A 23,011-nucleotide genomic window follows, 5' to 3' on the forward strand; every position below is an offset into this window, starting at 1 on the left:
ATTCTGTCACAGTGGCACAGATCCTATCTGATCCCCCCATTGTAAGCAGCAGTCCTGCCCTGCTTTATGGCTGAGATTCTAGCTATCTGTATAACAGAGCATTCTGTCACAGTGGCACAGATCCTATCTGATCCCCCATTGTAAGCAGCAGTCCTGCCCTGCTTTATGGCTGAGATTCTAGCTATCTGTATAACAGAGCATTCTGTCACAGTGGCACAGATCCTATCTGATCCCCCCCATTGTAAGCAGCAGTCCTGCCCTGCTTTATGGCTGAGATTCTAGCTATCTGTATAACAGAGCATTCTGTCACAGTGGCACAGATCCTATCTGATCCCCCATTGTAAGCAGCAGTCCTGCCCTGCTTTATGGCTGAGATTCTAGCTATCTGTATAACAGAGCATTCTGTCACAGTGGCACAGATCCTATCTGATCCCCCCCCAGTGTAAGCAGCAGTCCTGCCCTGCTTTATGGCTGAGATTCTAGCTATCTGTATAACAGAGCATTCTGTCACAGTGGCACAGATCCTATCTGATCCCCCCCCCAGTGTAAGCAGTAGTCCTGCCCTGCTTTATGGCTGAGATTCTAGCTATCTGTATAACAGAGCATTCTGTCACAGTGGCACAGATCCTATCTGATCCCCCCATTGTAAGCAGCAGTCCTGCCCTGCTTTATGGCTGAGATTCTAGCTATCTGTATAACAGAGCATTCTGTCACAGTGGCACAGATCCTATCTGATCCCCCCCATTGTAAGCAGCAGTCCTGCCCTGCTTTATGGCTGAGATTCTAGCTATCTGTATAACAGAGCATTCTGTCACAGTGGCACAGATCCTATCTGATCCCCCCATTGTAAGCAGCAGTCCTGCCCTGCTTTATGGCTGAGATTCTAGCTATCTGTATAACAGAGCAGGGAGTTTGTCTTATAAAGCATTTATAGTTATATTGTTTGATATAAATCTTTCCTTCTGTGCATTCAGTCAGGCCATAAATGGCTCCATAACATGAGGACCCCCCTAAAGGAGACGCCTGTAACGCTGGAGTGGGAAAAGGTGAGAGCTTCTCCTCTTCTCTCTTTAATACCCGGCACCAGGATTGATGACCCGGTTTATTATTTACCCTAAATCGGGTCTTTATGTTGGACCTTGAGTTTCCATGCAACTTATTATTCCCACCACTCTCTCCTTTCATCCAACTTTTTTACGTTCAGCGCCAGCAATGTGCTCCCCCCGCCAGCAATGTGCTCCCCCCGCCAGCAATGTGCTCCCCCCGCCAGCCTGACAATGTGAAAGCTCCCGAATTAACATGTGTTAATCATTGCTATGCAAACGAGTAACACGTTTATATGGAAATGGCAGCGCAATGTTGTCGTATCCTTTTAACAACATAGCGGAGCCTTCTACCTTGGGCAAAGCAGCCAGACGAGGAGCCGGGGCTATTAAATAAGAATTAATTTAGCCAGCCAGGCGCGTCTCGCTTTTACGTCCCTCGCTCGGCGGTGGATTAGAGAGGCGGAAGGTGCTTTTAGCTGAAAACTTGGTGCAACAACAACAACAACAAAAACTGTCATAAATTTTAAGGACCTGGGAAAACGGAGATAAAACTCTGTTTTATTTACTTGGCTGAAGTTTCTCATCAAATCGGTTGTTCCTTATGTAGTTCTGTAGGAAAGGTAAGCAGGTCACCGGCTGCTGCAGAACTAGCTGGCTGGCGGAGGTATGCTGGGAGTTGTCAGCTACCTAGCTGGCTGATGGAGGTATGCTGGGAGTTTTCAGCCATCTAGTTGGCTGGCGGAGGTATGCTGGGAGTTGTCAGCCACCTAGCTGGCTGGCAGAGGTATCTTGGGAGTTGTCAGCCATCTAGCTGGCTGGTGGAGGTATGCTGGGAGTTGTCAGCCACCTAGCTGGCTGGTGGAGGTATGCTGGGAGTTGTCAGCCACCTATCTGGCTGGTGGAGGTATGCTGGGAGTTGTCAGCCACCTAGCTGGCTGGCAGAGGTATGCTGGGAGTTGTCAGCTACCTAGCTGGCTGGTGGAGGTATGCTGGGAGTTGTCAGCCACCTAGCTGGCTGGTGGAGGTATGCTGGGAGTTGTCAGCTACCTAGCTGGCTGGCAGAGGTATGCTGGGAGTTGTCAGCCCCCTAGCTGGCTGACCAAGATATGCTGGGAGTTGTCAGCCCCCTAGCTGGCTGGCAGAGGTATGCTGGGAGTTGTCAGCCACCTAACCGGCTGGCGGAGGTATGCTCGGAGTTGTCAGCCACAGGGTGGCTAAGGGTGGGCAATATCAGGCTAATTAGGTCATTTGGCCCTAGAGCCAAATAATCAGATTACAACGGCGGAGTTGTAGTTAGGAGTTGGGAGTTGTAGTTAGGAGTTGTAGTTAGGAGTTGGAGTTAGGAGTTGTAGTTAGGAGTTGGAGTTGGGAGTTGTAGTTAGGAGTTGTAGTTAGGAGTTGGAGTTAGGAGTTGTAGTTAGGAGTTGGAGTTGGGAGTTGTAGTTAGGAGTTGTAGTTAGGAGTTGGAGTTAGGAGTTGGAGTTAGGAGTTGTAGTTAGGAGTTGGAGTTAGGAGTTGGAGTTAGGAGTTGTAGTTAGGAGTTGGAGTTAGGAGTTGTAGTTAGGAGTTGGAGTTAGGAGTTGGAGTTAGGAGTTGTAGTTAGGAGTTGGAGTTAGGAGCACATGAATGAGCCGATGCGGTACCTGGACTAAAAAAATCAAACCTGCCCGATCGAAACCTGGTCGATTTACACCCAGATATTGGTCAGGTCGGCCCGTCGGGGGTCCCCATAGACAGATAAGCTGCTGAATTGGTCTAAAGGACTTGAATGGGCCTCTTAAATCTGCCTGTGTATGGGCACCTTTAGCCATGCAGGAGGAATGAAACATATGGTTTGTCCATGTATAGAAATAATAATAATATTCTCTCCCATATTTCATTAGATGGGGAACATCCTCTGCGAGAAGATTGAACACAACTGGGCCGACTTCTCCAAAGCAATGAAGTCATGTGACAGCGCCGGATGCGGGATGGTGGACAAGGATCAGTTTAAAAGAATCTTGCAGTCATTCTGCCCCCCTCTGTCTGACAGGCACTATAACATGTAGGTTATTCAGTGGGGTGAGTGCCTATTTGTGCGCTGGGTACCCCTGGAACTATAGCAGGGTGACTGTTACCCCAATGTTTCTATATATCTGTAACCTTGTTATGGGCTAAGGGGGCCCAGTCTGAAGGCCAGTTAGGGGGGGATTTGGGGTGAGTGCTTATTTGTGCCCTGGGTACCCCTGGAACTATAGCGGGGTGACTGTTACCCCAATGTTTCTATATATCTGTAACCTTGTTATGGGCTAAGGGGGCCCAGCCTGAAGGCCAGTTAGGGGGGATTTGGGGTGAGTGCTTATTTGTGCCCTGGGTACCCCTGGAACTATAGTGGGGTGACTGTTACCCCAATGTTTCTATATATCTGTAACCTTGTTATGGGCTAAGGGGGCCCAGCCTGAAGGCCAGTTAGGGGGGGATTTGGGGTGAGTGCTTATTTGTGCCCTGGGTACCCCTGGAACTATAGCAGGGTGACTGTTACCCCAATGTTTCTATATATCTGTAACCTTGTTATGGGCTAAGGGGGCCCAGCCTGAAGGCCAGTTAGGGGGGATTTGGGGTGAGTGCTTATTTGTGCCCTGGGTACCCCTGGAACTATAGCGGGGTGACTGTTACCCCAATGTTTCTATATATCTGTAACCTTGTAATGGGCTAAGGGGGCCCAGCCTGAAGGCCAGTTAGGGGGGGGGGGATTTGGGGTGAGTGCTTATTTGTGCCAAAAATATTCCCTTATATTTATAGGAAAAAGGATTAACCCCCGATTGATTTTATTTTTGAAAGTTGCCACTGTGTGTTCTCCCCAGGCTGTGTGAGCAGTACAATGATGGAGCCAATGGATATATCTCCTACATGGATTTTCTGCGAAATGTGGGAGTTTGCACTTCCGCCGCTGGTGACTTTAATGGTGTGAGTACTGAGATTGTACATGGAAGTCAGTTAAGAGAGGAGCTGAGACAGGATGATCTTTCTGCCAGGTACGTAAGGTTCAGGGCCGTGGCTCATTCTCTAATGCAGTAACCTACAGTAATTTATCTGAATTTACTTTTCTACCACTGACTGATCAAGTTTAAATACTGATTGTAAGCAGCAGTCCTGCCCTGCTTTATGGCTGAGATTCTAGCTATCTGTATAACAGAGCATTCTGTCACAGTGGCACAGATCCTATCTGATCCCCCCCATTGTAAGCAGCAGTCCTGCCCTGCTTTATGGCTGAGATTCTAGCTATCTGTATAACAGAGCATTCTGTCACAGTGGCACAGATCCTATCTGATCCCCCCCCATTGTAAGCAGCAGTCCTGCCCTGCTTTATGGCTGAGATTCTAGCTATCTGTATAACAGAGCATTCTGTCACAGTGGCACAGATCCTATCTGATCCCCCCATTGTAAGCAGCAGTCCTGCCCTGCTTTATGGCTGAGATTCTAGCTATCTGTATAACAGAGCATTCTGTCACAGTGGCACAGATCCTATCTGATCCCCCCCCATTGTAAGCAGCAGTCCTGCCCTGCTTTATGGCTGAGATTCTAGCTATCTGTATAACAGAGCATTCTGTCACAGTGGCACAGATCCTATCTGATCCCCCCATTGTAAGCAGCAGTCCTGCCCTGCTTTATGGCTGAGATTCTAGCTATCTGTATAACAGAGCATTCTGTCACAGTGGCACAGATCCTATCTGATCCCCCCCCATTGTAAGCAGCAGTCCTGCCCTGCTTTATGGCTGAGATTCTAGCTATCTGTATAACAGAGCATTCTGTCACAGTGGCACAGATCCTATCTGATCCCCCCATTGTAAGCAGCAGTCCTGCCCTGCTTTATGGCTGAGATTCTAGCTATCTGTATCACTAACCTGATTGTGCACTGTATTAGGATGAAGGAGATTGAAAGCCAGGCCACACAGCTAGTGAAGAAGATGCCAGTGGAGGAGGTAATCGGGAAGCTGAAGGACTGTGTGATCGGGCAGGAATTCTCCCCCAGGGAAAGCTTTCTGGCCTTCGCCAAGCAGCACAAGGGGCGCATCAGCAAGAAGGACTTCAGGAAAGTAAGTGTTAAAGGGATGGTACCCCTTCAATTGGTCTTCATTTTTCAGTTTTTTATAGTTTTTTAATTATTTGCCTTTTTTTGCAGCTTTCAAATGGGGGTCACTGACCCCGGCAGCCAAAAACAATTGCTCTGTGAGGCTCCAGTTTAATCGTCATTGTTACTTTATATAACTTATTTTTATATGCAAATCTTCTCCTATTCATATATCAGTCTTTCATTCAAACCACACCCTAGTTGTTAAGGTGATTAGGACCCTAGCAACCAAGTAGAAACTCAAAACGGGAGAGCTGCTGAACAAAAACTGAAATAATTAAGAAACTACCAATAATAAAAAACGCAGACCAATTGCAAATTGCCTCAGAATATTACTGTCTACATCATACTAAAAGTTAACGGGAATTAGCTCTCACTATCTGCCAGTTACATATCAGCAATAAATGTAATTACAAACACATTCTAGTTCTACGCCATGAAAACAGCCTTCTGATTGGCTGCCTGCTAAAATGCATGCATTTAGCAGCTGAGTTTGTATTTTATATGATACCCTATCCTACCGAATCCCCCCCCCCCCATCACTAAACTTTTCCCCCAGAAGCCCCGGCGCCTCCGCATCCATACCTAATATTAACCCCATCAGAACCAGACCAACAAGATTCCACCCACCAGTACCTACTCCCAGCGCCCATATGTCAGATCCATTAATAGTGAGCTGTAGTGTTAGTGCTCCCTTGGCTCCGGTTACTAATCCCACAATGCCCGGAGTCTTCTCGCACGATGGGAACAGTGCGAGTGTGTAAATGAGAGCGACGGTTCCATTCGCACATTTTGTAGCCCCGGAGCCAGGAATGATTTATATCTGCGGTGTAATTAACAGCTGGAGCTTACACTATACATTTACTCATTATTACTTTGCTAATATTGTCTTTAACTCGTTAGTGAATGAGCTTTATTAGGACGTGCCCAAATCCACCCAGGTTTGAACTGACAATCCAGGCCTTGCCAGTGCCCACCTTTCCTGCACTCAGCAATGCAGAGCGAGATCATTTACTCTGTACAATAAAATAAACTCCCCTGTCAGTTACACTCAGTCCCCCAAAAATATTGAGTAAGGCTTCTGCTAATCTGCATTATCCTGACCCAGTGAGCTTACAATCTAAGGTCCCTATCACATTCCCATCAGCCCCTGCCCCAGTGAGCTTACAATCTAAGGTCCCTATCCCATTCCCATCAGCCCCTGCCCCAGTGAGCTTACAATCTAAGGTCCCTATCCCATTCCCATCAGCCCCTGCCCCAGTGAGCTTACACTCTAAGGTCCCTATCCCATTCCCATCAGTCCCTGCCCCAGTGAGCTTACAATCTAAGGTCCCTATCCCATTCCCATCAGCCCCTGCCCCAGTGAGCTTACACTCTAAGGTCCCTATCACATTCCCATCAGCCCCTGCCCCAGTGAGCTTACAATCTAAGGTCCCTATCACATTCCCATCAGTCCCTGCCCCAGTGAGCTTACAATCTAAGGTCCCTATCACATTCCCATCAGTCCCTGCCCCAGTGAGCTTACAATCTAAGGTCCCTATCACATTCCCATCTTCTCCTGCCCAAGTGGAGCTTACAATCTAAGGTCCCTATCACATTCCCATCAGTCTTTGCCCCAGTGAGCTTACAATCTAAGGTCCCTATCACATTCCCATCAGTCCCTGCCCCAGTGAGCTTACAATCTAAGGTCCCTATCACATTCCCATCAGCCCCTGCCCCAGTGAGCTTACAATCTAAGGTCCCTATCACATTCCCATCAGTCCCTGCCCCAGTGAGCTTACAATCTAAGGTCCCTATCACATTCCTATCAGTCCCTGCCCCAGTGAGCTTACAATCTAAGGTCCCTATCACATTCCCATCTTCTCCTGCCCAAGTGGAGCTTACAATCTAAGGTCCCTATCACATTCCCATCAGTCTTTGCCCCAGTGAGCTTACAATCTAAGGTCCCTATCACATTCCCATCAGTCCCTGCCCCAGTGAGCTTACAATCTAAGGTCCCTATCACATTCCCATCAGTCCCTGCCCCAGTGAGCTTACAATCTAAGGTCCCTATCACATTCCCATCAGTCCCTGCCCCAGTGAGTTTAGAATCTAAGGTCCCTATCCCATTCCCATCAGTCCCTGCCCCAGTGAGCTTACAATCTAAGGTCCCTATCCCATTCCCATCAGCCCCTGCCCCAGTGAGCTTACAATCTAAGGTCCCTATCCCATTCCCATCAGTCCCTGCCCCAGTGAGCTTACAATCTAAGGTCCCTATCCCATTCCCATCAGTCCCTGCCCCAGTGAGCTTACAATCTAAGGTCCCTATCCCATTCCCATCAGCCCCTGCCCCAGTGAGCTTACAATCTAAGGCCCCTATCCCATTCCCATCAGCCCCTGCCCCAGTGAGCTTACAATCTAAGGTCCCTATCACATTCCCATCATTCCCTGCCCCAGTGAGCTGACAATCTGAGGTCCCTATCCCATTCCCATCAGCCCCTGCCCCAGTGAGCTTACAATCTAACATCCCTATCACATTCCCATCAGTCCCTGCCCCAGTGAGTTTACAATCTAAGGTCCCTATCCCATTCCCATCAGCCCCTGCCCCAGTGAGCTTACAATCTAAGGTCCCTATCACATTCCCATCAGTCCCTGCCCCAGTGAGCTTACAATCTAAGGTCCCTATCACATTCCCATCAGTCCCTGCCCCAGTGAGCTTACAATCTAAGGTCCCTATCACATTCCCATCTTCTCCTGCCCAAGTGGAGCTTACAATCTAAGGTCCCTATCACATTCCCATCAGTCTTTGCCCCAGTGAGCTTACAATCTAAGGTCCCTATCACATTCCCATCAGTCCCTGCCCCAGTGAGCTTACAATCTAAGGTCCCTATCACATTCCCATCAGTCCCTGCCCCAGTGAGTTTACAATCTAAGGTCCCTATCCCATTCCCATCAGTCCCTGCCCCAGTGAGCTTACAATCTAAGGTCCCTATCACATTCCCATCAGTCCCTGCCCCAGTGAGCTTACAATCTAAGGTCCCTATCCCATTCCCATCAGCCCCTGCCCCAGTGAGCTTACAATCTAAGGTCCCTATCACATTCCCATCTTCTCCTGCCCAAGTGGAGCTTACAATCTAAGGTCCCTATCACATTCCCATCAGTCTTTGCCCCAGTGAGCTTACAATCTAAGGTCCCTATCACATTCCCATCAGTCCCTGCCCCAGTGAGCTTACAATCTAAGGTCCCTATCCCATTCCCATCAGCCCCTGCCCCAGTGAGCTTACAATCTAAGGTCCCTATCCCATTCCCATCAGTCCCTGCCCCAGTGAGCTTACAATCTAAGGTCCCTATCCCATTCCCATCAGTCCCTGCCCCAGTGAGCTTACAATCTAAGGTCCCTATCCCATTCCCATCAGCCCCTGCCCCAGTGAGCTTACAATCTAAGGCCCTTATCCCATTCCCATCAGCCCCTGCCCCAGTGAGCTTACAATCTAAGGTCCCTATCACATTCCCATCATTCCCTGCCCCAGTGAGCTGACAATCTGAGGTCCCTATCACAGTCACACTCACTAGGGACAGTTTTATCCGGAGCCAATTAACTCTAATCTAATATGGGGTGTGGGAGAAACCCCCGCAGACACGGGGAAAACAGACGCTCTCCTTGCTGACAGCAGCAATGTGCACTGATATATTTATCTCTATAGTCGCACCCAGCAGTGCAGATATTCCGCTTTTTCACCGGCCCCTTTTACTTGTCATTTCAATTCCTTTTCTTTTTAAATAATTCATGCCATTTGCATCTGTCACTTGTGAGTGAGCGAGACAGCTCCTTACCCAAGAGACCTCTCATCAGACTCACGTTTACCCACGAGACTCTGCCGAAACTTTCTGAAAGAGAAAACTTCTGCCGTTCCCTTCGGCGTAATATCTCCGACAGAAGCCTCTCTCCCTGGGAGACTTTTCCCTTCCTGCTCATTAGCGCGCCGGCAATCTCCGAAAGGGGGAAGCAGCGCCGTAAATCCCGCATTGCGGGCAGTAAATCCGCAGCTCATTGCTCCCTAATCTACGCGAGCTCTTTTTTCGCCAGGTTCTACGGGAGCACGAGATCCATTTAGACGAAGATCAGTTTAAGCGGCTCACCGAGAAACTGGGATTCACAAAAGAAGAGCTCAGTTACTTGGACTTCGTTTCTTTATTCGAAGGTATTTGCTCCTGAAACCTGTACAGGGATGGGATCTGCTATCCGGAAACCTGTTATCCAGAAAGCTCTGAATTATGAAAAGCTGTCTCCCATAGACTCCATTTTAATCAAATAATTCAAATTAAAAAAAAAAAACAGTTTTAAAACTGATCCCAACTAAGATATAATTAATGCATATTTGATGCAAAACAATCCTATTGGGTTTATTTCATGGTTAAATGATTCCCTTTTCTCTGTAATAATAAAACAGTACCTGTACTTGATCCCAACTAAGATATAATTACCCCTTATTGGGGCAGAACAGCCCTATTGGGTTTATTTAATGGTTAAATGATTCCCTTTTCTCTGTAATAATAAAACAGTACCTGTACTTGATTCCAACTAAGATATAATTACCCCTTATTGGGGCAGAACAGCCCTATTGGGTTTATTTCATGGTTAAATGATTCCCTTTTCTCTGTAATAATAAAACAGTACCTGTACTTGATCCCAACTAAGATATAATTACCCCTTATTGGGGGCAGAACAGCCCTATTGGGTTTATTTCATGGTTAAATGATTCCCTTTTCTCTGTAATAATAAAACAGTACCTGTACTTGATCCCAACTAAGATATAATTACCCCTTATTGGGGGCAGAACAGCCCTATTGGGTTTATTTAATGGTTAAATGATTCCCTTTTCTCTGTAATAATAAAACAGTACCTGTACTTGATCCCAACTAAGATATAATTACCCCTTATTGGGGGCAGAACAGCCCTATTGGGTTTATTTCATGGTTAAATGATTCCCTTTTCTCTGTAATATAAAACAGTACCTGTACTTGATCCCAACTAAGATATAATTACCCCTTATTGGGGCAGAACAGCCCTATTGGGTTTATTTCATGGTTAAATGATTCCCTTCTCTCTGTAATAATAAAACAGTACCTGTACTTGATCCCAACTAAGATATAATTACCCCTTATTGGGGGCAGAACAACCCTATTGGGTTTATTTCATGGTTAAATGATTCCCTTTTCTCTGTAATAATAAAACAGTACCTGTACTTGATCCCAACTAAGATATAATTACCCCTTATTGGGGGCAGAACAACCCTATTGGGTTTATTTCATGGTTAAATGATTCCCTTTTCTCTGTAATAATAAAACAGTACCTGTACTTGATCCCAACTAAGATATAATTGCCCCTTATTGGGGCAGAACAGCCCTATTGGGTTTATTTAATGGTTAAATGATTCCCTTTTCTCTGTAATAATAAAACAGTACCTGTACTTGATCCCAACTAAGATATAATTACCCCTTATTGGGGGCAGAACAGCCCTATTGGGTTTATTTAATGGTTAAATGATTCCCTTTTCTCTGTAATAATAAAACAGTACCTGTACTTGATCCCAACTATAATATAATTAATCCTTATTTGATGCAAAACAATCCTATTGGGTTTATCCCCAATTGAAATGCATATTACATTAGTTTAAATGGGGCGTGGCTCCCTGATTCATGTAAAGCCCTCCTCCATCCAAAATCTATTGTTGCCCGATGCAAGAAACTGAATTCTATGCAAGACGCAATTCATTCCACATTCTCACTGGGTTTATAGTAATAGCTATTGAAAGAGCTGTCTGTCCCTTTAGTAGGGGGTGGAGGGTGAAGGAGGCATGCCTGTGAGTCCCGACTGGGGGTGGGGGGCCCCCAAGGCGGCAGCCTGGTGGGCCCTGGACACCCTAGTGTGATGCTGGCCACAATATAGAGCCGGGCCGCCGGGTCTCCCTTGGCACTGCCGCTTCCCACTGCTTCACTCAGTATTCCTGACCCCTAGGGCCAGAGTTAGGGCAGGTAGCAGAGGTATATGCTTAGGGCTCTAGTGCCCCCCACTGTTCTGCCCTAGGTACATGCCTCTTCTGCCTACCCCTAGTTCCGGCCCTGCCACAAACAGATTTCATTGCAGTCTATGGGCAGTGGGGTTACTATAGAGCAGTGATCCCCAACCAGTGACTCGGGGGCAACATGTTGCTTCCAGGGGCCTCAAAGTAGGTGCCCATTTTTGAATTTCTGGCTTGGGGCAAGTTTTGGTTGCATAAAACCCAGTGTAAAGCCAAACAGAGCCTTCTATAAGTTACCAGTCCATATAGGGGCTGCCAATTATAGCTCTTATTTGTACCCCCAGGAACATTTTCCATGCTTGTGTTGCTCCCCAATACTTTTCCCATTTGAATGTGGCTCACAAGTATAAAAGGATTGGGGATCCCTGCTATAGAGGAAGCAGGGGGGCCAGGACTGTGGGTCTGTGACCCCTATAGAAGTGAAAAAAATCCCCCCCCCCCTTCCACAGCCGCTTTCCTACCTGGGTCCAGGGAAGGGGATACGAACAGGGAGACTCCAACAGGGGGCAGGTAGTGGGTGGGCAAGGGGGCCAAGTAGAGATGGGTGTGTGCCGAGCCTTTCCAAGCATTTTTTTGCAGGGGGGCCCGGCACACACTAGTTACCTTTGTCTATAGGCCTGACATGTAAGCGTTTAAGCAAATAATGGCGGTTAGCAACTCAATTCATTTACATTTGGATTCACAGACCCCACTGGAAACGGACCAGGAGCCGCTCTAGATACTGGATCGAACCATCACGTGAACGACACTAAGTTCCACTACATGTCGGCAGAGGACTGTCTGGCTCAGCTCCGGGATAAACTGCAACAGGGATACGGGGTAAGGGGGGGATTTACCCAAGCCATGTAGCGGTTTTGGGGTGCAAATAGGCTACATGGTGCAGCCTCGGGAAGCTGCTTGGCCTGCTAACATAAAGCAATATTGTAATGTCGCTAACTGAATGAAATGGTCTCCCTTTAGGATCTGTACTCTGCCTTCTACAAAATAGACAGCAACCGCGATGGTCTCGTTACCATGCACGATTTCCGCCACCTCCTCGATAGTTTCATGTTCATCATCAAACCGCAGGAGTTCCAGCGATTGCTGGGTCTGCTGGGGCTCAATTTGTCTTCTACCCTCAACTACAAGGAGTTTCTGCACCTCTTCCAGAAGCCGCAAAGCCCTGTGTATCCGCCCTGGCTTCAGTCATCCCACAGGTACGGCCCACAGCACTACTGTGAGATTTATATTCACTGAGGCTTAGTGGTGAGTAAATGTGACTGGAGACTGAGACATACCATAAAACTATGGCACATAGGGATTCCCCTGTACTAAGCACAATTCAGCAGGAACAGCCCCCTAAGTTTGCTCATAGCCTGTACAGAGAGATACCATAAAACTATGGCACATAGGGATTCCCCTGTACTAAGCACAATTCAGCAGGAACAGCCCCCTAAGTTTGCCCATAGCCTGTACAGAGAGATACCATAAAACTATGGCACATAGGGATTCCCCTGTACTAAGCACAATTCAGCAGGAACAGCCCCCTAAGTTTGCCCATAGCCTGTACAGAGAGATACCATAAAACTATGGCACATAGGGATTCCCCCGTACTAAGCACAATTCAGCAGGAACAGCCCCCTAAGTTTGCCCATAGCCTGTACAGAGAGATACCATAAAACTATGGCACATAGGGATTCCCCTGTACTAAGCACAATTCAGCAGGAACAGCCCCCTAAGTTTGCCCATAGCCTGTACAGAGAGATACCATAAAACTATGGCACATAGGGATTCCCCTGTACTGAGCACAATTCAGCAGGAACAGCTTGTGTGTATCTCCTTGCCCCTCCCTGGCACTTGAGTTGGCGGAACTTTCCTCTGCTCGATCATTTCCACTAATCCATCAGCGAGCCATCCCCGAGGAACCGAGCTATTATTTCTTTCATTCAATTACCTGCCTTTTCAGTCTGTACATTCCACGCGCTTCACTGAGCACCAGAGAGTTGTCATTAGCGCTGCCCGCAGGAGGGTGGTACAAGCCCTAATTGAGTGGTTGGGTTGCTTGGCACATTATCATTTGCTTATCAGCCTGTCACAGAACCATTGGGTTCTGACAGCGAGTGTGTGGGTACCACCTAGGCAGCCATACTGGCACAGCGTCTCTGCTAAATGCAACTGCCGCCCAGTGGAGAATGGCAATGGCAGTTAGTGACAGCTGGGGGGTGCGATATAGGTACAGGATTTATACTAAATATGAAATAATAAATATTTTCTTTTTATTTTAAAGCCCGAAGCAGAGTATGGGGGGTGAAGACCTGGCGTGTGAACAAGCTCATTACTATCTGGTCACCAAGGCCCAAGGCAGATGGCACGACATGGCCAAGGTATGCCCGGGGTGTCTGTTACCCTCCTACCTTAAAGGGGCCATACAGGGGCAGATTTCCGCTGGTGATTCAGGTCCTTCAGATCGATTTGGCAGCTTATCTGCCCGTGTATGGGCACCCCCATCGGGGGCTGATATCTGGACTAATCAGGTTTGATTCGCTGTTGAATCGGGGACCGCATCAGCCTTTGGTCCAACGGCACCCAAATAATCGAATTAACCTTAGGTGGGCGGAAAAGATCCACTCGTTTGGTGATCTCGCCAAATGAGCGTATCGCAACGTGTATGGCCACCTTTAAATCTTTGCCACCTCCCTCTCCGTTGGGGAAATCCAATGTGCAGTCAACAAGGGGTCATTTATAAACACTGGGCAGATCTGCCCCGGGCAGTAACCCATGGCAACCAAAGCTAATCACTGATTGAATGCTGTGGTTTGCTGCCCAAATTTGCCCAGAGTTTCTAAATGAGCCAGAGAGACTGTAAGTGAAAGATTGTCATGGAAGTAAGCAGCACACAGAGGGCCCAATCAGGCCTGGACTGGGATTCCAAATAGGCCCTGGCATTCTAAGTACCCAGAGGCCCAAACAGCCCCCCAGCCCAATAAATAGTGACTGCCTATGGTATCTTACAGCAGCCACTCTGGCATTTGCCCCAATCAAAAGATTGCCAGTCCAGGCCTGGGCCCAATTCCCTTCAGTGGATGATGTGCAGTTCAGCCAAATATATGGATTTTCCCCCTTGTACTGTTACAGTCACCTCCAGGCAAGCAAATGGTTCGGCCCTGTGCCTGCTGACACTCACTTCATGCAAGTCTGCCCCCATGTGGCAAAACAGCTGAACTGCTCACCAAGTTTACCCTATAGTTTTGGGCTTCAGAGCTGCCCCAGCTCTCTTGTATTTCCGTAGCCTAGCAATCCCTGTGCCCCCCCCCCCCTGACCATTTTCTGGGTTTTGGTTCCGCAGACATTCTGTGAGATCGACAGTGAAGGAAACGGCATCGTACAGAAGAAAGACCTGCGCAACGTCTTGTTCAGATTTTACCTTCCCATCCATCCCAAGGAGTTTGAGAAGCTTTGGGGCCGGTAAGTGAAGTGGTGCCAACTGAGCGCCGATGTGAATTTCCTATCCAGTGCTGTGCCAGGGTCCAACAGGGCACTGGGAAAAAACCTGATTGGCGCCAGCCCTTGTGGGCCCTGCCACCCCACACCCACTCCCCTGCCCAAGTCCTCCCTACACCCCTGAATCCCTTTTTCCTCCTTGAAGGCCTAGTTCACCTTTGACTTAACTTGTATTATGGTGTAGATATTGATATTTGTCTTCATTTTTTATTTTTTGCATCTTTTTTTTTTAATTTTTTTCATCCAGTTTGGCATTCTGGTTGCTAGGGTCTTATTTACCTTAGCAACCAGGCAGTGGCTTTAATGACAGACTGGTATATGAATAGGGGAGGGGCTGAATAGAAAGAAAAGCAATAAAAAGAAACAACAACAATAAAACTGGAGCCTCACAGAGCAATAGGGTTTGGCTGCCGGGGTCAGTGACCCCCATTTGAAAGCTGGAAAGAGGCAAAAGAGGAAGGGAAATAATTCATAAACTATAAAAAATAAATAATGAAGACCAATAGCAAAGTGGCTAGGAATAGGAAGATAAGCAATAAAAAGAATAAAAACAATACAATTGTAGCCTCACAGGGGCCGGGGTCAGTGACCCCCATTTGAAGTTGGAAAGAGGCAAAAGAGAAAGGCAAATCATAAACTATATTAAAAAAGAATAATGAAGACCAATTGCAAAGTTGCTAGGAATAACACATTCTATAACATACTAAAAGTGAACCCCCTTTAAATTTGTGGCTTTGAGCCCACACGCCTGCCCCTTCTCCCCCCAATCAAAGCCCAAGGAAAAAACCCCATGGGCCCCCGTGGGCCCGGCCAACCCATGCCCGCTCCCCTGCCCGGGCCGCCAGTTCTAGAGCTGTGATCTATTCACATAACAGTGCTTGTTCCCTTATAATCCCTGCTAATAACGGCCCCGACTGAACCCCGTTAAATTAATTAGTATCAGTACATGAATCTAATTAGTGAGGTTGCCGGTGTTACAGTCGCTTTAACCTAGATAAAGGCATCGCAGGCAAGGGAAGATTGTGAGAGCGCAGCGTGGCGTAATTAGCACGGGGCTTGGATGTGTCAGTTGTCAGAATGGAATTTTTGCTTCATTTTCCTAGTCTGTCGAGAGTGGATGACTTTTATTTAACCCTTTTACCTAACTGTTACTACTAAGGATTTTATTTAAATCTGATTTACTGAAGGGGCGATTTGTAGGAATACACTGAGGATGCAATGGAACTTAATTGAGTCATTATTTAGGTTTTTATACTGTGAATTTGTTACCCTATAAAGGGCAAGGCTGAGTGCTTTTTTACAAGTAACAGAACTCCTCAGGACCATCTCTAATATCCTTATCATTTACAGTAGGGGGTACATTATCCCTTATAATACATGAGTGATACTCAGAGTTCCCTGTATAACTCAGCCTGCAGCCTTGTGCCTTTATATGGGGGGCACAGAACCCCTCAGTGACTGCTAATATCCTTATCATTTACAGTAGGGGGTACATTACCCCTTATAATACATGAGTGATACTCAGAGTTCCCTGTATAACTCAGCCTGCAGCCTTGTGCCTTTATATGGGGGGCACAGAACCCCTCAGTGACTGCTAATATCCTTATCATTTACAGTAGGGGGTACATTATCCCTTATAATACATGAGTGATACTCAGAGTTCCCTGTATAACTCAGCCTGCAGCCTTGTGCCTTTATATGGGGGGCACAGAACCCCTCAGTGACTGCTAATATCCTTATCATTTACAGTAGGGGGTACAGTATCTCTTATAATACATGAGTGATACTCAGAGTTCCCTGTATAACTCAGCCTGCAGCCTTGTGCCTTTATATGGGGGGCACAGAACCCCTCAGTGACTGCTAATATCCTTATCATTTACAGTAGGGGGTACATTATCCCTTATAATACATGAGTGATACTCAGAGTTCCCTGTATAACTCAGCCTGCAGCCTTGTGCCTTTATATGGGGGGCACAGAACCCCTCAGTGACTGCTAATATCCTTATCATTTACAGTAGGGGGTACATTATCCCTTATAATACATGAGTGATACTCAGAGTTCCCTGTATAACTCAGCCTGCAGCCTTGTGCCTTTATATGGGCACAGAACCCCTCAGTGACTGCTAATATCCTTATCATTTACAGTAGGGGGTACATTATCCCTTATAATACATGAGTGATACTCAGAGTTCCCTGTATAACTCAGCCTGCAGCCTTGTGCCTTTATATGGGGGGCACAGAACCCCTCAGTGACTGCTAATATCCTTATCATTTACAGTAGGGGGTACATTACCCCTTATAATACATGAGTGATACTCAGAGTTCCCTGTATAACTCAGCCTGCAGCCTTGTGCCTTTATATGGGGGGCACAGAACCCCTCAGTGACTGCTAATATCCTTATCATTTACAGTAGGGGGTACATTATCCCCTATAAGACATGAGTGATACTCAGAGTTCCTGCAGCCTATATTTGGGGTTGAGAGGCATCATTTCATTCGCTCCAATCGTTGCACCTTTGGCAGGTATGATCCGGAAGGAAAGGGCTTTCTGACCCACAATGAATTCCTTGAGAAGCTCGGCATCAGCTTTGCGTCCGGTGACAGCGGCCCAAGCAAACAGATCACGGAGGACAATCGGGCGTGCCTGGAGGGGCATTACAACAACCAGCTGAAAATCCAAGAGGAGATGGACGCGTTCCACAAACACCAGACCAAGGCGCTGGATATGAAGGACATAGAGCAGCAGATCAAGTAAGAGAACATTGTGTGGGTTATAGTCGAACATGGTGGCTTTATCCAGCCTGACACAATTAGATGAACCAATCATTGCCAGAACAAGCCACAGGCTACTTATACTGCACTGGACCTTTAATGTATTACTTTGGGCCCCCAGGCTTGTTCATTAAAGGGGTGGTTCACCTTTAAATTTACGTTATAGAATGTCAGTTCTCTAGCAACTTTGCATTTGGTCTTCATTATTTATTTTTTATCGTTTTTCAATGATTTGCCTTTCTCTTCTATATCTTTTTTTAGCTCTCAAATGGGGGGTCACCGACCCTGGCAACAAAAAAAATACTGCTCTGTGAGCTTACAAGTTTATTATTATTACTTTTTATGTCTTATCTTTCTATCCAGTCTCTCACACCGTGGCCTAGTTGCTAAGATAAACAAGACCCTAGCAACCAGGTAGCTGCTGAAAATGGCTTAGCAAAAAAGCTAAATAACTGAAAACCCACATGAATCATTTGCAGATTGTCTCAGACTACCAATGGCTACATCATACTAAAAGTTAGTGTAAAGGCGAATGACCCCTTTGAGAAAACTTTTAGTATGATGTAGAGAGTGCTATTCTTAGACAATTTGCAATTGGTCTTTATTTTTTATTCTCACTTTTTGTTCAGCAGCCCTCCATTTTGGAGTTTCAGCAGCTATCTGGTTGCTAGGGTCCAAATTACCTTAGCAACCAGGGAGTGGTTTGAACGAGAGACTGGAATATGAATAGGGGAGGGGCTGAATAGAAAGATAAGGAATAAAAAGTAACAATAAAACTGGAGCCTCACAGAGCAATAGGGTTTGGCTGCCGGGGTCAGTGACCCCCATTTAAAAGTTGGAAAGTATAAGTAGAGGAAGGCCAATAATTAAAAAAAACTATATGACATAAATAATGAAAACCTATTGAAAAGTTGCTCGGAATAGGACAGTCTATATAATAACATTATATTCAGGTATAGGACCCATTATCCAGAATGCTCGGGACCAAGGGTATTCCGGATAAGGGGTCTTTCAGTAATTTGGATCTCCATACCTTAAGTCTACTAAAAAATCAATAAAACATTAATTAAACCCAATAGGATTGTTTTGCATCCAATAAGGATTATTTATATCTTAGTTGGGATCAAGTACAGGTACTGTTTTATTATTACAGAGAAAAGGGAATCATTTAACCATTAAATAAACCCAATAGGGCTGTTCTGCCCCCAATAAGGGGTAATTATATCTTAGTTGGGATCAAGTACAGGTACTGTTTTATTATTACAGAGAAAAGGGAATCATTTAACCATTAAATAAACCCAATAGGGCTGTTCTGCCCCAATAAGGGGTAATTATATCTTAGTTGGGATCAAGTACAGGTACTGTTTTATTATTACAGAGAAAAGGGAATCATTTAACCATTAAATAAACCCAATAGGGCTGTTCTGCCCCAATAAGGGGGTAATTATATCTTAGTTGGGATCAAGTACAGGTACTGTTTTATTATTACAGAGAAAAGGGAATCATTTAACCATTAAATAAACCCAATAGGGCTGTTCTGCCCCCAATAAGGGGTAATTATATCTTAGTTGGGATCAAGTACAGATACTGTTTTATTATTACAGAGAAAAGGGAATCATTTAACCATTAAATAAACCCAATAGGGCTGTTCTGCCCCCAATAAGGGGTAATTACAGTGGAGGAAATAATTATTTGACCCCTCACTGATTTTGTAAGTTTGTCCAATGACAAAGAAATGAAAAGTCTCAGAACAGTATCATTTCAATGGTAGGTTTAACAGTGGCAGATAGCACATCCAAAGGAAAATCGAAAAAATAACTTTAAATAAAAGATAGCAACTGATTTGCATTTCATTGAGTGAAATAAGTTTTTGAACCCTCTAACAAAAAAAGACTTAATACTTAGTGGAAAAGCCCTTGTTTGCAAGCACAGAGGCCAAACGTTTCTTGTAATTGATGAGCAAGTTTGCGCCCATTTTAGGAGGAATGTTGGTCCCACTCCTCTTTGCAGATCATCTCTAAATCCCTAAGGTTTCTGTCTCTGTGCAACTCTGAGCTTGAGCTCCCTCCATAGGTTTTCTATTGGATTAAGGTCCGGAGACTGACTAGGCCACTCCATGACCTTAATGTGCTTCTTCTTGAGCCACTCCTTTGTTGCCTTTGCTGTATGTTTTGGGTCATTGTCGTGCTGGAACACCCATCCACCACCCATTTTCAGTTTCCTGGCAGAGGGAAGGAGGTTGTCGTTAAGGATTTCACGATACATGGCTCCGTCCATTTTCCCGTTAATGCGAATAAGTTGTCCTGTGCCCTTAGCAGAAAAACACCCCCAAAGCAAAATGTTTCCACCCCCATGCTTGACGGTGGGGACGGTGTTTTGGGGGTCATAGGCAGCATTTTTCTTCCTCCAAACACAGCGAGTTGAGTTAATGCCAAAGAGCTCTATTTTGGTCTCATCAGACCACAGCACCTTCTCCCAGTCACTCACAGAATCATTCAGGTGTTCATTGGCAAACTTCAGGCCTGCACATGTGCCTTCTTGAGCAGGGGGACCTTGCGAGCCCTGCAGGATTGTAATCCATTGCGGTGTAATGTGTTTCCAATGGTTTTCTTGGTGACTGTGGTCCCTGCAAATTTGAGGTCATTAACTAACTCCTCCCGTGTAGTTCTAGGATGCTTTTTCACCTTTCTCAGAATCATTGACACCCCACGAGGTGAGATCTTGCGTGGAGCCCCAGAGCGAGGTCGATTGATGGTCATTTTGTGCTCCTTCCATTTTTGAACAATTGCACCAACAGTTGTCACCTTCTCTCCCAGCTTCTTGCTAATGGTTTTGTAGCCCATTCCAGCCTTGTGCAGGTCTACAATTTTGTCTCTGACATCCTTGGACAGCTCTTTGGTCTTTCCCATGTTGGAGAGTTTGGAGTCTGCTTGATTGATTGATTCTGTGGACAGGTGTCTTTTATACAGGTGACTAGTTAAGACAGGTGTCCTTAATGAGGTTGACTAATTGAGTAGAAGTGTCTAACCACTCTGTGGGAGCCAGAACTCTTAAGGCTGATGCCACACGTGGCGTTTTTACGCTGCGTTTTTTCTCAGCCTAAAAACGCCGCACAAGCCACACATGGCGTTTTTCAGCCTAGAACTGGTGACGTAAGCAAATCCCGTTGCCATGGTGCTAATTGTGTGAAATAGCAAAAAACGCTGCGTATTTCTGCTAGGTCTGGCAGCTGCCTTTGCGTATACATAGGAATAGCTTGCTTTGCAAGTACTGGCGTATTTCAGCCTACGCTTGAAAAATCCGTGCTAAGGCGTTTTCTAGCGTATTTACGCTTTGTGTGGTTTGCTTCGCGTCTTTTCAAGTTATTTCTATGGATGATGATATCAGGCGTTTTTCAGCCGCCGAGAGAATTAGAAAATACGCAGCGTAAAAACGCCACGTGTGGCATCAGCCTAATGGTTGGTAGGGGTTCAAAAACTTATTTCACTCAATGAAATGCAAATCAGTTGCTATCTTTTATTTAAAGTTATTTTTTCGATTTTCCTTTTGATGTGCTATCTGCCACTGTTAAACCTACCATTGAAATGATACTGTTCTGAGACTTTTCATTTCTTTGTCATTGGACAAACTTACAAAATCAGTGAGGGGTCAAATAATTATTTCCTCCACTGTATATCTTAGTTGGGATCAAGTACAGGTACTGTTTTATTATTACAGAGAAAAGGGAATCATTTAACCATTAAATAAACCCAATAGGGCTGTTCTGCCCCAATAAGGGGGTAATTATATCTTAGTTGGGATCAAGTACAGGTACTGTTTTATTATTACAGAGAAAAGGGAATCATTTAACCATTAAATAAACCCAATAGGGCTGTTCTGCCCCAATAAGGGGTAATTATATCTTAGTTGGGATCAAGTACAGGTACTGTTTTATTATTACAGAGAAAAGGGAATCATTTAACCATGAAATAAACCCAATAGGGCTGTTCTGCCCCAATAAGGGGTAATTATATCTTAGTTGGGATCAAGTACAGGTACTGTTTTATTATTACAGAGAAAAGGGAATCATTTAACCATTAAATAAACCCAATAGGGCTGTTCTGCCCCCAATAAGGGGTAATTATATCTTAGTTGGGATCAAGTACAGGTACTGTTTTATTATTACAGAGAAAAGGGAATCATTTAACCATGAAATAAACCCAAATAGGGCTGTTCTGCCCCAATAAGGGGTAATTATATCTTAGTTGGGATCAAGTACAGGTACTGTTTTATTATTACAGAGAAAAGGGAATCATTTAACCATTAAATAAACCCAATAGGGCTGTTCTGCCCCAATAAGGGGTAATTATATCTTAGTTGGGATCAAGTACAGGTACTGTTTTATTATTACAGAGAAAAGGGAATCATTTAACCATTAAATAAACCCAATAGGGCTGTTCTGCCCCCAATAAGGGGTAATTATATCTTAGTTGGGATCAAGTACAGGTACTGTTTTATTATTACAGAGAAAAGGGAATCATTTAACCATGAAATAAACCCAAATAGGGCTGTTCTGCCCCAATAAGGGGTAATTATATCTTAGTTGGGATCAAGTACAGGTACTGTTTTATTATTACAGAGAAAAGGGAATAATTTAACCATGAAATAAACCCAATAGGGCTGTTCTGCCCCCAATAAGGGGTAATTATATCTTAGTTGGGATCAAGTACAGGTACTGTTTTATTATTACAGAGAAAAGGGAATCATTTAACCATTAAATAAACCCAATAGGGCTGTTCTGCCCCAATAAGGGGTAATTATATCTTAGTTGGGATCAAGTACAGGTACTGTTTTATTATTACAGAGAAAAAGGAAAGCAGTCGGGAGACGGGCTTTCCGTAATTCGGAGCTTTCTGGATACCTGTAATATACATTATATAATATAATTATGGATCATTCTACACGGGAGGGGGGAATCAATATGGCAACTCCCATCCTTAATTAATACAGATAGAAAAGGAATAATAAAGAGAAAGCTGAACGAGCATAAGGACCCCAGGAGCGCAGCACAGGCGGCACAGGAAAGGGTTAACATTGCTGGCAGTCAGTAAGACCCATTATTTCGGAGCGGTGCTTAATCTCGGGGCTGAGATTGCTCCCAGTTACGGGGAGCATCACTGTGTAATTACCGGCGGTAGGAATCATTTTCTGCGCGGCGGAGAGACAGAATGGCTGGTTTTACATAAGAATGGCAGATATTGTGCCGCGCTCCCCTATCCTATCCGCCGAGTGCATTTAATGGGCACGATAATTGTGGCGGAGCCGGCGCATCTTTGACAGCCACCGCAGACACAAGAGATAACGCTTCATCCACAATAGAAATGGACTTGAATCTCACGGGAACACAACTCCGTCTTAAGTTGTCACATAAATGGTGTGTGAGACGCAGCCGCCGCCGCCGCAGAGCCAGGAATCGGCATATTCAAAGGAGAAAGCAGATTTCCTCACCGTCGAATAAAATAAACCCAGACCTATGGACTTTCCTACGCATATAATAAGCA

The 23,011-nt window shown here is 45.5% G+C and overlaps 1 protein-coding gene across 1 annotated transcript in view; it reads left to right on the forward strand.

The window, feature by feature from the left end:
- Positions 1 to 23,011, forward strand: part of efcab6 (EF-hand calcium binding domain 6) — a 76,672-nt gene that overhangs the window by 45,780 nt on the left and 7,881 nt on the right. The window contains exons 14-23 of the mRNA XM_031898098.1: positions 975 to 1,046; positions 2,930 to 3,090; positions 3,890 to 4,060; positions 4,951 to 5,122; positions 9,224 to 9,338; positions 11,905 to 12,038; positions 12,180 to 12,415; positions 13,486 to 13,582; positions 14,545 to 14,663; positions 17,223 to 17,450. Coding sequence (XP_031753958.1) covers positions 975 to 1,046; positions 2,930 to 3,090; positions 3,890 to 4,060; positions 4,951 to 5,122; positions 9,224 to 9,338; positions 11,905 to 12,038; positions 12,180 to 12,415; positions 13,486 to 13,582; positions 14,545 to 14,663; positions 17,223 to 17,450 — 1,505 coding nt within the window. The remainder of the gene's footprint in view (positions 1 to 974; positions 1,047 to 2,929; positions 3,091 to 3,889; positions 4,061 to 4,950; positions 5,123 to 9,223; positions 9,339 to 11,904; positions 12,039 to 12,179; positions 12,416 to 13,485; positions 13,583 to 14,544; positions 14,664 to 17,222; positions 17,451 to 23,011) is intronic.

This window comes from Xenopus tropicalis, chromosome 3, assembly GCF_000004195.4.
Source record: "Xenopus tropicalis strain Nigerian chromosome 3, UCB_Xtro_10.0, whole genome shotgun sequence".
Taxonomy (NCBI): Eukaryota; Metazoa; Chordata; class Amphibia; order Anura; family Pipidae; genus Xenopus; species Xenopus tropicalis.